This window comes from Scyliorhinus torazame, chromosome 4 (genome assembly GCF_047496885.1).
Source record: "Scyliorhinus torazame isolate Kashiwa2021f chromosome 4, sScyTor2.1, whole genome shotgun sequence".
NCBI lineage: Eukaryota > Metazoa > Chordata > Chondrichthyes > Carcharhiniformes > Scyliorhinidae > Scyliorhinus > Scyliorhinus torazame.
The window spans coordinates 47,404,229-47,419,623 of record NC_092710.1 but is presented as its reverse complement, the minus strand read 5'-3'; the positions used below and the strand labels follow the sequence as shown (position 1 = coordinate 47,419,623).

General features: G+C 43.5%; 1 protein-coding gene across 1 annotated transcript; it reads right to left on the bottom strand.

Moving 5' to 3' along the window:
• Positions 1-1,354: 1,354 nt before the first annotated feature.
• On the bottom strand, positions 1,355-10,961 carry LOC140411328 (probable G-protein coupled receptor 139). The gene is made up of 3 exons (XM_072500450.1): positions 10,803-10,961; positions 6,818-6,986; positions 1,355-2,391 (listed from the first exon to the last, which is right to left on the bottom strand). Exons 1-3 carry the CDS (start codon positions 10,959-10,961, stop codon positions 1,355-1,357), a joined length of 1,365 nt encoding a protein of 454 aa, XP_072356551.1.
• Positions 10,962-15,395: the final 4,434 nt, after the last annotated feature.

Genomic DNA, 15,395 nt, shown 5'->3' with positions numbered 1-15,395 from the left:
CTGAAGCCTGAATAAGCAAAACTACACGAAACCCAGGGCAATATGAAGCTACAATTTGAGAAAGGAATCCAGTCCCTCCTACTTTTTGATCAATGATCTTTGTTGAATCACAACATCATCTATCATTATTCCATTGTCCTGTCAGTTAGAATGATCTACCTGCAGGAGTTGCTGCTTCAGACACTGACCATCCCGACTGACATGGCCAAAGATCTCTGCTCCCCCTCCCCAAGACCTCCCCACCCCGTCCTCCCACAGCCACCCCACAAGGAAAATGGGTCCTGGTGGTGACGACCAACCTCCACACCGCTCTGCCAGAGTCTAGGGTTGACCACCCCCCACCTTGCACATCCAGCAAATTCACCATCCCCATCTTCCCCACCCCCCACCTTCTGTGTATTCCACATTCCTCATTCCCAACATTCCCCATCCCTGATGTACCACATTCCATACCTTCTCCTGTCGCCACCTTCCCAATCATGAATGTTCCACAAAGGACACCTTTGCCATCCCAACCACCCGATCCCCTAACTTTCCCACCCTTACCATGCCAATACCCCACTCCACCCCCATGACACCAATTTCGCACCCACCTGTCCCAACAAAACATTCCCAACCCCACCCCCTTCCTCGTCACCCAACTTTCCCATTGCCCATTTTCCCATCCCCCAACTTAGCCATTCCTCAACTTGCCCCAACCCACATTTTCAATCCTCCACAATCCGCATCCACTACATTTCCCATCCTCCACATTCTCCACCCTCTCACCTTCCCATTTCCCACAAATTCCAGTCCCGCCTGCTCCATCCCGCGTGTTCATTGAGCCCATCTTCCACATCACCTAGTCAACCTTCCCACTCCACACACCACCTTTCCCAAACCCGCTCTTCCCCATTACCCACCTTCCACAAACTCGCATATACCACATTCCCCATCTTTCCATTCCCCACCTTCCCAATTACCCAGCCAGGCGTTAAGAAAGCTCGGGACTCAGATTTAATAAAGCGTTTATTGACTCAATGAATGTATTGATAAATAAATAAGAATAATGCATTGTCACAGTAATATTTCTAATATGCGAACAATTTTGTTTTTCCGTGAACTCGCTAAGTTTTACTTTTGGGAAAATGCGAGGAAATGGGAAATCAAGCAGAGGAGGTAAAGGAACGATGGTGTTTGCTGATTTATTTCCAGCACACCAGGAAATCATCTGACTCCTCTCCTGAAACATTCATATTCACCCTTGCCCATCCCTAACAGTTATTTTGTTTCCCCCACTGCTCCTGGCCTTTCCTTTCCGAGGTACCTGCTTTACCCTCTTGCATTTCAGCACTGCCTCACCATCTGATTGGTCTCAGATGTGTTGTTTATTAATCAATTTAATAATTGATATAACTGGGTATTTCAGCATGCTCTTCAATTGCTCTCTGAAGTTAGACTGAGTCAGGACGTAAATCAGGGTGTTTGTGCAGCAACTTAAGTTCCGCAACATATAGGCAACATTTTCAAAGATGTAAAATGAATCAGCATCTAAGAAGTCATTCACATCAAAGAAATACAAAACATAAACAAACCACAGGAGGATGAAGCTGCCGGATATGGTGAAGAGTAAAATCATCGACTTCCTTCTGCTCTCCATCTCCGGGTCACTGTGATTATCCCCCACGCTCTGACCTCTCAGTTGCTCACGGACCCGGCTGGTCACCAAAATGTGTCTGACTGTCAGTACGTTCAGCAGCAAAATTAAAGCGAATGGTATCAGTGGCGTTAAAACCTTTTCAGAGATTCTAAATCCAATCCAAACAGGGTCAGCAAAATAGCTCCGCTTATTTGAACACATCCATGGTACATTGTCGATAATCCTTCTCGGTTTAAATCGAAAGTAGATGGGGATGTTTTTCACAGTGAACAGAATGCCGATAATTGCTAGGACCACAGCTGCAGTTCTCTTGGTGCAATATTTAGATTTCAGCTTCTGACAACAAATGGCGACAAATCGATCAAAAGTGAAAGCGACAGTGAACCAGACAGAACAGTCTATGGCTATACGGAGCAGGACGTAGCGAACACTACACACAGGGGTGATACTTAGGAAATTCAATGGGAAATAATAATCATCGATTCGGTTTAGTATGACCTCAGTGATAATGACCAGAAGATCCGCTGTTGCCATAGCCACCAAGTAGCGTGTGGTGCAGGTGGAGAGGCTGCACTTTCCACGGGAAAGAATCAAAATTGACACCAAATTCACTGTGACACATAAAAAGGAAAAGAGAGTGGAATTACAGAAAATATTGCCTATTCCTGAGACCAGGCAGGAAGCATTGGCCAGGTAATATGTGTGGCTTACAATTGGGTCATAGCTCAATAAATCCAACCATGACTCTTGCACTGTTTTTCAGGCGGACATGAGAATAATCTTCAGACACTCAGCTTCTAAATATGTGCCGCTGTGGGCACGCTCTGAAATGCAAAGAGCTGATATCTTCAAGTGCCCAGTTGATCCATCTCCTTTCTTCCAGATGTCAAGATCCCGGTCCAGAACACAACATTGTATTGGTACGGGATGAGAATGGCAAATTTAAACAAAGAAGTAACCGCATTAACATCAAGGAAAATAACAGCAATTATCGGGTAAACAGTGTTTGAACACAAGGAAAAACTTCAACTCATGCCTCACACCTTCCCGATTTCTCTATTCCAACAAAGCAACACAATAAAGTTAAAATTCTACTGATAAATAAAGTTAGCAGAACATGATTACTTGCTTATTTGTGCAGACCTTTGGAGAGAGATTGCCTTTCAGGAACAAACTGAAAATTCTTCTGTCTTGTCAGAATTCTCCTCCCAAGCTGACCACATTTGGCAAAAGTGCTGTTCAACTTAAAATTTGTAGCAGACAGCAAAACTACAGATATACCTAGCCTGCATTCATTATATCCTTGTATCCCACTAAGTTCCATGGCCTGCTTAGCTTGGATTTAGCACCACTCTCCCATAAATTACCGACACTCTGGGGAATCTCCAGCAATCGGATCACAAGTTAATAGCCCATTTATCTGTAAAAAGTAGTGAATGGTCGGGATCAAGCATTTCCCCACCATTTGCCACTGTTAATTACAGCTTTAACAGACATACAGTCTGGATATCACAACATAGATTCTGTAATAATATTACTGCATCAAATATATACCTCATCCAGGCTATTAAAACATTACTGCCACAAATATAATTATTATATGTAATATATAACAATTTCTACTTACATCAGACCTTCCCCCTAACTAGCAATATGAAGAGATTGTTTATTTTTTAAAGCCAAACTTGCAACTGCCAGTGTAAAAAATCATCCTAGCCTATGTTGAAATCATTGCATTCAACTGATCAACAGGACTCTATGCGAATGAATATGCCGCTTCCCAACAATTTCACGCAAATGCTGCGTTTGTCCAAAAAAACACCTTTTATCAGCAGATTTCTGAACTTTCAGTCAGCTCTTACAAAATGTTGTTTAAAACTAATACTATTGGGGAAACGGACAGGCCCCAAATTTTCTTTGAATACCAGACGGGAACCCAGAACTCTTTTTCTATTTGTAAAACTGGAAGGAAGGGTACTTCACCCCAGGAATGATAACTCTGACTAATAAGTATAGTCTATGTCAAAACACATGTTAATTTAAACACAGAATTAACAAGATTAGCATCAAATAAATAACTTTGTTAACAGGTCTTAAATAAAATTTTAAAACGTGTACTTACTGTCTGCACCTAACTCACTCATTCCAATTAAACAACCCAATACAGTTCAAATATCATTTCTACGTAAAGTTGACAAAATAGGTTACATGCTTATCTCGGTGTAGACCTTTTGGAGAAAGAGAGACTTTTTTAACAGCAGATCCAATACACTGCGTCTTAATAGGCCCTGGCAGAATTTGCATAACTGCTGTTCAACATAAAAGCTGATTACACACTGCAAAACTACAGCAATACAAGGCTCGTCCCATTAATTTCATCATTGTATCCCACTATAATGTCCCGTCACTTAATCAGCTAGCACAAAATACAATCTCTCATAAATGATCTATTACCCAGGGGATTTCCATAAACAATAACAATGTTTCATTAGCTTTCTGTATGAAAAGACATAAATAGATAGAAACAATGGTTACCTAATATTTTACTCATCTTAAAATAAGTTTTAACAGAAACACAGTCTGGATATCATAATCAAGGTTCTTTAATAATATGACTGCAACAGATATTACCTTAACCAGACTTTGAAGAGCATTCCTGCAACAGATATGAAATGCAATGGAAATATACCAATTCTGTACATTCCTCACACTTAACCCCTTAACAGAATGAACTAGCAATATGAAAATATGGCTTCATTTTGCATAACATTTTCAACTTTAAACACTACTCATTACTATGCACTCACATTGCTCTATATGATACATATCCCCTCATATTTATGCATGAACATTTAAACAGCAGTATAGTACATTTAAGTCTGTCTTTCCCAATTTTGACGTTCCATTCTTCTTTCATCTCAAATGATGATAAAATATCGGCATTCACATTCTCTCTTCCTGCCACATGTATACCTTTCAAGTTAAATTGTTGTCGTAATAAATTCCATCTAATAAGTATTTTGTTTCAATCTTTAAATTTCACCAAATACTTCAATGGATTATGGTTTGTGTAAACAATTATCGCTGATGAATTTGTAGCAACATCAATGCCAAAAGGTTGCAAAGCCAATGCCAAACCCAACGCCTCCTTCTCAATGGTCGAATACATCCTTTGACGAGTATTTGGCTTTTGGGGGGTGGGGGAGCAAACAAGTCTTTCCATAGCTTCTTCATTTTCTTGTTACATAACAGCACCAAGGCCCACATCACTGGCATCAATGGCCACCTGAAATTGCTTGTGGTAATTCGGTGTGATTCAAACTGATGCGACAGCTAGCATAGTTTTCAGTTTGTCAGTACCTCCAAACGGTCAGCCATCCAAAGGAATTTCTAGTTCTGTCTTCCAAGGTCAGTCAGTTGTAAGGTGCCTTTTGTGGTGATTCCTTTATTTCCCATTCCTTTTACTTGGTGGTTATCATTTTGATCATGGATATTTTCTGGACATATCCCTTTAAGGCGAAAGAGCAAGCAAGGAACTCAAACGTTGTAAAATAATGAACTGTGGAGTTTTTGAACAGCAGAACTCAGACTTTGTGGCACCCGAGAGATCGGAGGTAGGCGGTTCAATTGGTTGGCTGGTAGCCAATGAATTGGCAAAGGGCCATATTCTGCCCGGTGACAGGCAATGATGGGTTCTACCTGAGTGGAATTGTTTTCAGATCACCATAGAAAGGACATTCGGAGCCTGGACGCTGAGTTGAGCAGCTGTGAATGTGTATCTTTCTCTTTCACGTTCTCCCTCTCACTCTCTCTTCCTCCATTAATGCTGCCTAATGAGGATGTCTGTACCTGCGGAGAGCTTCTTTAGACTTGGATGAATCTGTATTGAAAACCATTATGGACTGAAAACAAAAACCTCGAACTGAAGGGCTAGACTGTAGAAAGGAGTACGAGAAGGCTAACGTATGAAAAAGCTGAACTATAATACAACCATTTGAAACAAAGACCCTTATCCTTTTACTTCCATCATTGTATTTACACCTTTTTCCCCTCTGTGTTTGTTTGTCAGTCTTGCGTTTGTATGTACAGAGAGTGGGGGTGAGTAAAAGAGGTGGGTTAGTAATTAAATAATCGTTAACCATTTTTATCTACTGCATAGTTAATTATAGTTATTGTTATTAATTTTTCAAAATGTGTTTACATTTACATACCTGATGACTGTCGTCTTTTGTCAGCGACAGTCCAGAGCCCGCGGATATTTTCGAAGAATTAATTGTCAATTTAAATTGTGCTGCGACTCAGGGTAAAGTGAGGCTGGAATTGACCGCGCACTAGCCCAGGGTGGCGAAACACAGTGGAACAACCATCATGGTGAAATGTGGCGTGGGGTTTCTGCCAAAAGGGACACAATATCAGAAATCTCAGAACTTCTCTTCTCGTCGATGGCATTGTGAAGTGCCCAATCGCTTTAAGTTTCTCATTCCATGCGTTAATCTGACCATGACTAACAATGTGGCTTCATAATGTGATTTAGCTTTGGTAAACAGACGTTGAGTCAGGTTTACCACCAAATCATCCCACTGTGGACAATCGAGCAAATCCTTCAGATGTTCCAAAAGCTCCTTTCGCAGAGACCTGAACACCACCAAACCTGCAGTGTACACTGCACAATTGTGTAGTCCAGTTAGTCTTCGCAATGTTGCTCACGCATTATTCATTCCAAATGGCACCACTTTAAACTGATGCATGCCATTTGGGGCAGCACGGTATCCTTGTGGATAGCACAATCGGTTTACAGCTCTAGAGTCCCAGGTTCGATTCCGGCTTGGATCACTGTCTGTGTGGAGTCTGCACGTCCTCCCCGTGTGTGCATGGGTTTCCTCCGGGTGCTCCGGTTTCCTTCCACAGTCCAAAGATGTGCAGGTTAGGTGGACTGGCCATGATAAATTGCCCTTATTGTCCAAAATTGCCCTTAGTGTTGGGTGGGGTTACTGGGTTATGGGGATAGGATGGCAGTGTTGACCTTGGGTAGGGTGCTCGCAAGAGCACTTGATGGGCCGAATGGCCTCCTTCTGCACTGTAAATTCTATGATCTATGATCAAAAGCCAGAATCTCCTTCACCCTTTCTGTTAAAGGTACTGCTCAGTATACTTTTAGTAAATAAACTTTGATATTACACTTTGCTTGTCCAACACACAATCGTTTCATTCCATCTGGTTTTGGTACCATCAGAATAGTTGATCTCCAATCATTGTAACTGACTTCAATGATATTCTTAAGCATGCTTGCAATCTCCATTTTTGTATCTGCGCGATCTTTGTATCTGTAGCCATCTAAAATGGCCACCTGCAAAAGATCATGGGAATTGTGGTCAGCTTGAACACAGACAGGAACACAGCCTCTGTGTATTGTGCAAAGAAGCCAGGCCTGACTGAAACTTGTACCCATAAAGAGTCAATCACCATTTCCGCCAGGACAATCAAGTTTGAATCAAGGAGTTACAACAGTAGCAGACGAACCGGCGGCACTTGCCATTAGTTGAAAAGGCCGTCGTGCCTATGACAATGGTAGCTAGGACCCGCCCAGCCACTGAGGTATCCGCCCCCTAATTGGCCAGGATCAATGAGGGTGATCGGAACTCTATCGATCTATTGGATCTGGAGTTCGGACCACCCCAAAGGGCGCGAAAGCCCAGGGGGATAAGAAGAACTGCAAACCGACAGATCGGCCTCTTTTGGACCAGCCTGTGTGAGACCAATAGCAGCATATCAACTAGCCAAGTTCAAGGACCCACAATCGCTACCTGAAGGATGAGCCCAGCCGCGACAAACCTGAAGACTTCCAACCGACCCACGTGGACATAGTTAAAGTTCTGATCTCTTGCACAGAGCCGGTCACCCCGAAGTGAAGTAAAGGTCATCTTAGTGATTAGGTCTAGTTTAGTGCGTAAACTAAATATCATTGCATATAGAAATAAGTCTTGTGTTATTAATAAACTGTCTTTAAACTAGTACACCAGTCATGTGGTCATTCAGTCAATATAGGAAACAGCTTGTGGTTCACAGAGAAATAAAGAAGACAACACAGTCAAAATGTTGGCAGCACGGTAGCCTTGTGGACAGCGCAATTGCTTCACAGCTCCAGGTTCGATTCCGGCTTGGGTCACTGTCTGTGCGGAATCTGCACATCCTCCCCGTGTGTGCGTGGGTTTCCTCCGGGTGCTCTGGTTTCCTCCCACAGTCCAAAGATGTGCAGATTAGGTGGATTGGCCATGATAAATTGCCCTTAATGTCCAAAATTGCCCTTAGTGTTGGGTGGGGTTACTGTGTTATGGGGATAGGGTGGCGGTGTAGACCTTGGGTAGGGTGCTCTTTCCAAGTGTCGATGCAGACTCGATGGGCCGAATGGCCTCCTTCTGCACTGTAAATTCTATGATAATATGGATGTTGTCTTTAAAGTCTGATTCCACTTATCAAATGCCACCTTTCTAAAGCTCCTTCTGATGCTGGATGATGCACTTTATTCCTCAGCTATTAATAACTTCCCTGAATAACGTTGCGATAAAATTGGATCCCTGATCCGACTAGATATCTTTTGTTAGCCCGTATGTGGCTAAAACAAAGTTAAGTCCACTACAACCTTCTTTGCTGCAATATTTTGCAACAGAATTGCTTCCGGAAATCTAGCAAACACACCCATTATTGTCAACAAACATTGATTACTTTTTATCATCTTAACAATTGAGGCCTCAACAAATGTTTACTCAAATGCAAGAATGGGTATTAAGGTAGCTGGCTTGCTTGTTGTTTAAGATTTTCCAATACCAATCAAGTATGACATGTATGGCAAAGTTCAACTACATCCTGCTGCAGGACAGGCCAATGAAAATGTTTTTGTATATTTACTGGAGTTGTCCTTACTCCTAAATGACCCCCTACAGGAATCTCATGTGCTACCCACAGAACTTCATTTCTATAACGCACTGTTAATACCATGTGATCAAGCTCTGACCTTTTATCATCAACCTGAACATTTAAAGGGCTTCACTTCCTTATTAATATATTATTTATTGTGTAATAACACTCCTGGCTACTCAGATTCTATCTCTGTGTATGCTTTCTGATCAACTTTATCTCTGAATTCCTCTGTTGTAATTCTCCTAATTTTCTGGAACTAAAGATATGCGGAATTTTCCGGTCCACCAGTCCTGCACGTCGCACCCCCGTCGGCAGCAGGATTCCCCATTCCCGGAGCTGGCCAATGGAGTACCCGATTGTGGGCCGACCCTCGCCGTCAGCAAACGTGGTGTGGGTGTGCTACCGGCGGGCCGGAGGATCCGCTGACAGAGAATTCCACAGCTGAACTCCACCCTCCACTTGCTCTTGTTCTTTATCAGTCATCTGGTTAAAGGATGAACCTCAATCTCGCTATCCGTACTCCTTGTTTTCTCCGCCTCATGTCTCAACCTGTGATTTTGTGATTTTATTCCCACACAATCCAGTAACACCACTCGGATATGATTCTTGAAACACCTCAGTCGCTTCACTTTCCACTGCCTTTCAACCACAGTAGGCATCACTTGCTATATAATTACCCACGAAGGACTGGACCTGCCTGTAAAAGATAATTACCCTGCAGCCACTTCACCAGTTTTACATAATGGAATACGACACACTTCATTGTGATCCCACATTTTACCACTTTATCGGGCAATTTTAATCTGAATTACATACCTCTGTCTCTCACCCATTAAAGATTGACTTCCTCCTGTATGCCTGAAGGTCTTAATCTCTATACATACCCACCTTGTCGACATGTGTAAACCCTACCCCACATCTAAAATATTTAAACAAACCAGACACCTTCCTAACATGCACCCTCTGAGCCAGTGTGCAGTATTGTGCACCTCTTGAGAGGTAACCACATTTTTTTCCCATTTTAATAAACCCTGTTAGTTTATCCTGTTTATCTACCTAGTTTTTATCTTAAGACATCAACACCGTGACTTTGTGGATCCAAACTTATTACAATGAAAACATTGAACTTTTCTTCAATCTCTTCCACACCCAGACGATTCCTTTCTGACCTGAGCTGAAAAGTCATCAATATCTCCGAGACTTGCTTTGCCTTCACTACCTGCAGTCTTCTCATTTCCCCAGCTCATATCCTTCACAGTTTAAAATTGATGTTGAACTACAAACCTTGATTTATGAACTAATTGACGGTGCTCTGCTGCCAGTCGAGTAATTTTAACCCTTTGCTCTTTCACAGCAGTTCTCACTACTATAGGAATTGAATCTTCACATTGGTCAACAAATAATTATGTCCCCATGGGTTTCATGCGTTCGGTCAAATTTTAATTCTCTTAACCACATATCAAAATTATTTTGTTTAATTCTTTCAAATTCCATATACGTCTGACGTGATTCCTTCCATAGATTTCTAAACTTTCATCCATAGGAATCTGGCACTAGTCCATATGCATTTAATTGGCTTTTATCACCTCATCATAATCCCTAGATAGCTCCTCTGCTAACAATGCAAACACTTCACTCGCTCCATCTAACAATTTTGTTTGAACCAACAATACCCACATGATATTTGGCTAATTTCTCAACGAGACAAAAGACGTTTTTCGACATCTTTCTCGTCAACCGTAGGAGGTTCATGAATATATTCAAACATTTTCACTCGAGGCTTTTGACAAAGAGGGGTCCTGCCTTCCTCTGAACTTGCCTCTGTAGTGATCTCTGTATATGTATATACATAAAGGGTTAATGGTTAGTCAGTACAGTCAACTGATCACTAGAGGGCAACACTAATAGGGGGTATAAATACAGGCTCAATCTGTTTCCCCGTTCTCTTTGGGTGTGTTGTGACTAGAGAACAGAAGCGTAGAGGTAGCTCAGAGAACAAGTATAATATTCATAGTTAATCCAATCCTATCTTGTTTAATTTAACTGCTAGTAAAAGTATTGATAAAAGTATTGAAGAATCAAACTCACAAGTTAATTGATTAGTTACTCAATAAATTATTCGCTATCACGAGATGACTTTGAGTATTCATCATCATCAAAGTTAAGAACTTCTCGGCATAAAAAAATGTGTAACACACATTACTTCAAGTAATATAACATGCTACCAGGTGAAGTAATATAATACAACAGCCTCAACGTCCGCATTTAACTGCAAACTTTTCAGTTTGTAATCTATTTGCAGATTCATTTTCCGAAGTTCAAAATCTCTTTGCTTGTCTTTTCCCTCTACCGTTGCTGCTCTTTCCTTTACCTTTTCTTCTTCGTTTGCCTCTTTCCTTTTCATCCCTTGCTCATCTTTCCATTTCCACAACAAGTTTCCTCATTTCAGTTTTCTTTTGAGGAGCTCAAGCTTTTCCTCCATTTCAAAATGTTTCACTCGTAATTAAATTTTAGCTAGTTCTAGTGATTCCGAATGATGCCTTTGGTGAATTTAAATGCTGAGTTATCGCTTTAATTATCTCCAATGTCTGCACCCCTTCAGGTAAAGTCAATTGCAGTTTGACCGCCAAAGCCAAAAGTTTTGTTTTAACCACTCTTTGCAAAACAACTAGAGTAACCTCTTCCACACCCAGGAAACTCGTCCTCACTGAAAGAGTAATCTTACCAGTAAATTCCCACTTAAACTGAGTGATCACTCTGATTAATAAGTATCCTTTATTTCAAACAAACTTTAATTTAAGAATAGAATTACTCACATTTAGAGCAAAGAACATAGATTTACAATTATCAGTTAAAGAGCTCTTAAACATAAGGGAAATCTCAAACTGATGCCTTACACCATCGCCATATATATTCCAACTAAGCAACCCAAGATGGTTCAAATGCCACTTAGAAGTAAAGTTAACACAACGCTTTCCCTGCTTATTTGTGCAGACCATTGGAGAGAGTTCCCTTTCAGGAAGTCTGAAAATCCTTCTGTCTTATCAGACTCTTGTGCCCAGCCAGACTGCATTTGGCAAGCCTGCTATTCAACTCAAACCTTCTGGCAGACTGAAAAACTGCACACAGATCTGGCTTCTCCCATTGATTATATAATCTGTAGTCCACTAGGTTCCATGACCTGCTTAGCTAGGACTGACCACCACTCCTTGTAAAATTATCTGTGCTCCAGTGAATCTCCAGCAATCAAAACACATTTCCATTGGTTGCTTGAATTTTAAATAATCAAGTGGTTGTCATCAATAATGGCCACGCCTTTTATAACACAGAAGCACAGCTTTAGCTGATACAGAGACTGGACACCTTACCATAGATTAGTAGCCACATTACTGCCACGAACATAAAATATATTATTTAACAATTTCTGCATTCAGCACGCAGACCGAAACCAAAAAACAGCTTGTAAGCCGTTTTCCAGGCACTTTTTAAAATGCTGTGATTTCCAGGAACAGCAACAACCAGTGTCCTTGAATTAAACAATAATGTTCTTAATCCTTCGTGATGAAAGATTTTCTGTGACTAAAGCAGCCATGAGAAGGTGAATTCCGGAAACCAGCGCATGTGCATAATTTCAGAACTTCATTTGTTATAAACCCTTACCTGGAACACCAATTATGGCAAGTATCAAGTAGTATATTTTCCCGACCATCTGGTCGATGCATTTTCTGTGTGGAGTGAATCTCTTCCGTTGAGAAGCAACCAATGTCTCTCAATTAAACTGCATTCATTTTATACTCTCCAGGATCTCTCCAGGGAAGCTGAGGTTAGAAAACGGTTCAAGTTGTTTTTTTGTAATTTCCCACAAACAAGTTTCGACAGCTGAATGAATTCCCTTGTAGAAACTCTGTGATGCAATTGTACTCCATCCACCTCCTTACCACAAGAGTGTACAAGTCCCATCACATGTAATAAAAAACAATTGGAAGCTGTATTAACCAGCATTAGAATCGTTCCTGTAAACAGCATGATTCCCATATTTAGATTTCATATCATTTCATCCAATGGCCTATGTCTTTATTATTTTTTACATTATTTTTATTCAAAATTTTTGTCAAATACATAATTTTTGCATAACCGTGCGCAACCATTAACATAACAAAATGAAATAAAAGTTAATCATATATACAAAGAAAAGAACAATACAACATAACAATTCTCCTCCCCCCCCCCCCCCCCCCCCTCCCCGGGATGCCGCTGCTGCTGAACATTACTGCTCTCCTAGAAAGTCGAGGAATGGCTGCCACCTCCGAGAGAACCCTCTCAAGGCAAACTTTATTTTCTCGAGACTGAGAAAGCCAGCCATGTCACTAACCCAGGTCTCTACACTCGGGGGCTTCGAGTCCTCCCACATTAAAAGGATCCGTCTCTGGGCTACCAGGGAGGCAAAGGCCAATACGACGGCCTGTTTCGCTTCCTGAACTCCCGGGACGTCTGACACACCAAAGATCGCTATCACTGGACTCGGCACCACCCGCGTGTTTAAGATCTTGGACATTGCCAGAGCAAAACCCTGCCAGAAACCCTCAAGAGCCGGCCATGCCCAGAAGATATGGACATGATCTGCAGGGCTTCCCGCACACCTCGCACATTTATCCTCAACCCCAAAGAGCTTGCTCATCCTGGTTGCCGTCATGTGTGCCCGGTGGACCGCCTTAAACTGGATTAAGCTAAGCCTGGCTCATGATGATGAAGAATTAACCCTGTTTAGGGCATCCGTCCACAGGCCCGCATCTAGCTCCCCACCTAGCTTCTTCTCCTATTTACCATTAAGTTCCTCCACTGGGGCTTCCTCCGCCTCCTGAAATTCCTGGTAGATGTCCGACACCTTCCCCTCCCCTACCCAGGTGCCGGAGACCGCCCTATCCTGTATCCTGTGTGGGGGTAGCAGCGGAAATGACACCACCTGTTTTTTTAGAAAGGCGCGTACCTGAAGGTATCTGAAAGCATTTCCAGGGGGCAAACTGAATTTCTCCTCCAGCGCTTTCAGGCTGGGAAAGGTCCCATCTATAAACAGGTCCCCCATCCTTTTAATGCCTGCCCTATGCCAGCTTTGAAACCCTCCGTCTATCTTGCTCTGGACAAATCTGTGATTGTTGCGTGGCCTTTGTCTTTATTTACCATTCAGTAATGCTAACGTCAGCGTGCCCAGTTTGGGCAGTTCCTTTACACTCTCGCATATGGCTGCTCTCTTTCACCAGTTGAAATTCAATTGGAGAAATCTTCGAGTCCAAGGCAGATTATCGATGGGTAACACACAGCTGCTGTTGGCCATTTGGCACATGTTTCTCTTTCACACTCTCTGGAAGATCAGTTCAGCTAATCTCACTCCCCTTTATCCTCATCATTGGCGGGATTCTCCCCAGGCCGACTGGGAAATCGGGAAAGGAGATTGGGGGGAGAATTGGTCGTGAAGCCAAAATCATGGTGGGTGCCGGGCGTGCACCAATTTGTAATGTCCGGCACCTCGACAGCAGCATCAATGCGTTCTCCTCCGCATGTACAGTAAACGATGTTTCCATATCGTTAACGGTGTGGGACTGCGAGGGGCAGGATGGGAGAGGGGGACATGCGGGGGCAGGGTCTTCAATGCAGGCCGGAACCACCGTGTATCCCTTTGGATCTGGTTGAGCACAGAGGTATGCACCATGCTACATGTCTGACCTTCAACCCTGCAGACAATGGGCATTGGGATTCAACCTTGAATGGTGGCCTTGTGCGTAGTCACGGCAGCCCTGGGATGCAGAGGCTGTACTATCTGGTGGTGATTGAGGAGGACGTTTCAGTAGCGAAGCCTGCCCCAGAGGCACGGGAGTCAGTCGCTTAGGATGGAAGGCAGTCGCCCAACAGGCTGAGGGGGAGGAGGTGCAAAGGAGGTTCCGCATAAAGCCTCATGTGTACCGGCAGCACATGTGATCCCAGGACCTGCCGGATCGAGCATGCCGTCTAAGGCATATCTACCAGATCATGGTGCATCTGGCACCCCGGGGGAATGGGGGAGTACACCCGCTCCCATTGGCCATCAAGGTGATGGTCGCCCGGATCCTTTATGAAACGGGGAACTTCCAAGCGCTGAGTGGGGGCTTGTCGGGAATCTCACAGAGCTCGGTGATTGATGGGATACATGTCACCCTACGAGCTCCGGTACAGGACAGGCTGGTCTTCACAAACTGAAAGGGGTTCCTCTCGATGAACGTGCAGCTGGTGTGTGACCATGAGATGTGCATCATGCACCTCTTCACCCGAAACCTGGGCATTATGCACGTCTGCGCCCGAAACCCGGGTAGTGCGCGCGGCGCCTTTACCTTGGCGCACTTGGCGGTTCATGAACTCTTTGAGGTGCCCAGACCAAGGTCGCAATGCTCGCAGCCATGGAGGGCAGGGAGTGGAACTCATCCCTCTAGGACTGCGCCATTTCACCCAGGGACTGGGCCACCACGTTCTGGGTCTGTGCTACATCGGACAGTGACTGTGCCACCTCCCTCTGGGTCTGTGGCACGGCGGCCAGCACCCGGGCAATGCTGCCGAGGCCCTCAGTCATGGTCACCCTGTGACTGGGCCGTGCCCAGGAGTGCTGCTGCAAAATCCAGGTGGCCCTGGCACATGGCTGCCTGTGAGAGGGTAGCCCTGTCCTGGGCCTTGGCCACTGACAGTGCAGAGTGGCCCAGGCCTTGGACATCTTGACCCATGGCCGAAACCTTCGTCCTCAAGGCCTCCATTGCAGATACTGCACGTACGGTGTTGACCTCAGTAGTACGCATGGTCGGCACCATCTCCTGCC

Bases quoted from the DNA above. Each gene is read 5' to 3' on its own strand.
- LOC140411328 (XM_072500450.1), bottom strand. From the start codon at position 10,961: ATGAAAAGGAAAGAGGCAAACGAAGAAGAAAAGGTAAAGGAAAGAGCA. The intron at 6,987-10,802 runs GTATTATATTAC...GATCTTTTGCAG, and splicing joins ATGCGGACGTTGAGGCTGTT to GTGGCCATTTTAGATGGCTA. The intron at 2,392-6,817 runs GTAATATCAAAG...CCTGAAAAACAG, and splicing joins GTGTGTTGGACAAGCAAAGT to TGCAAGAGTCATGGTTGGAT.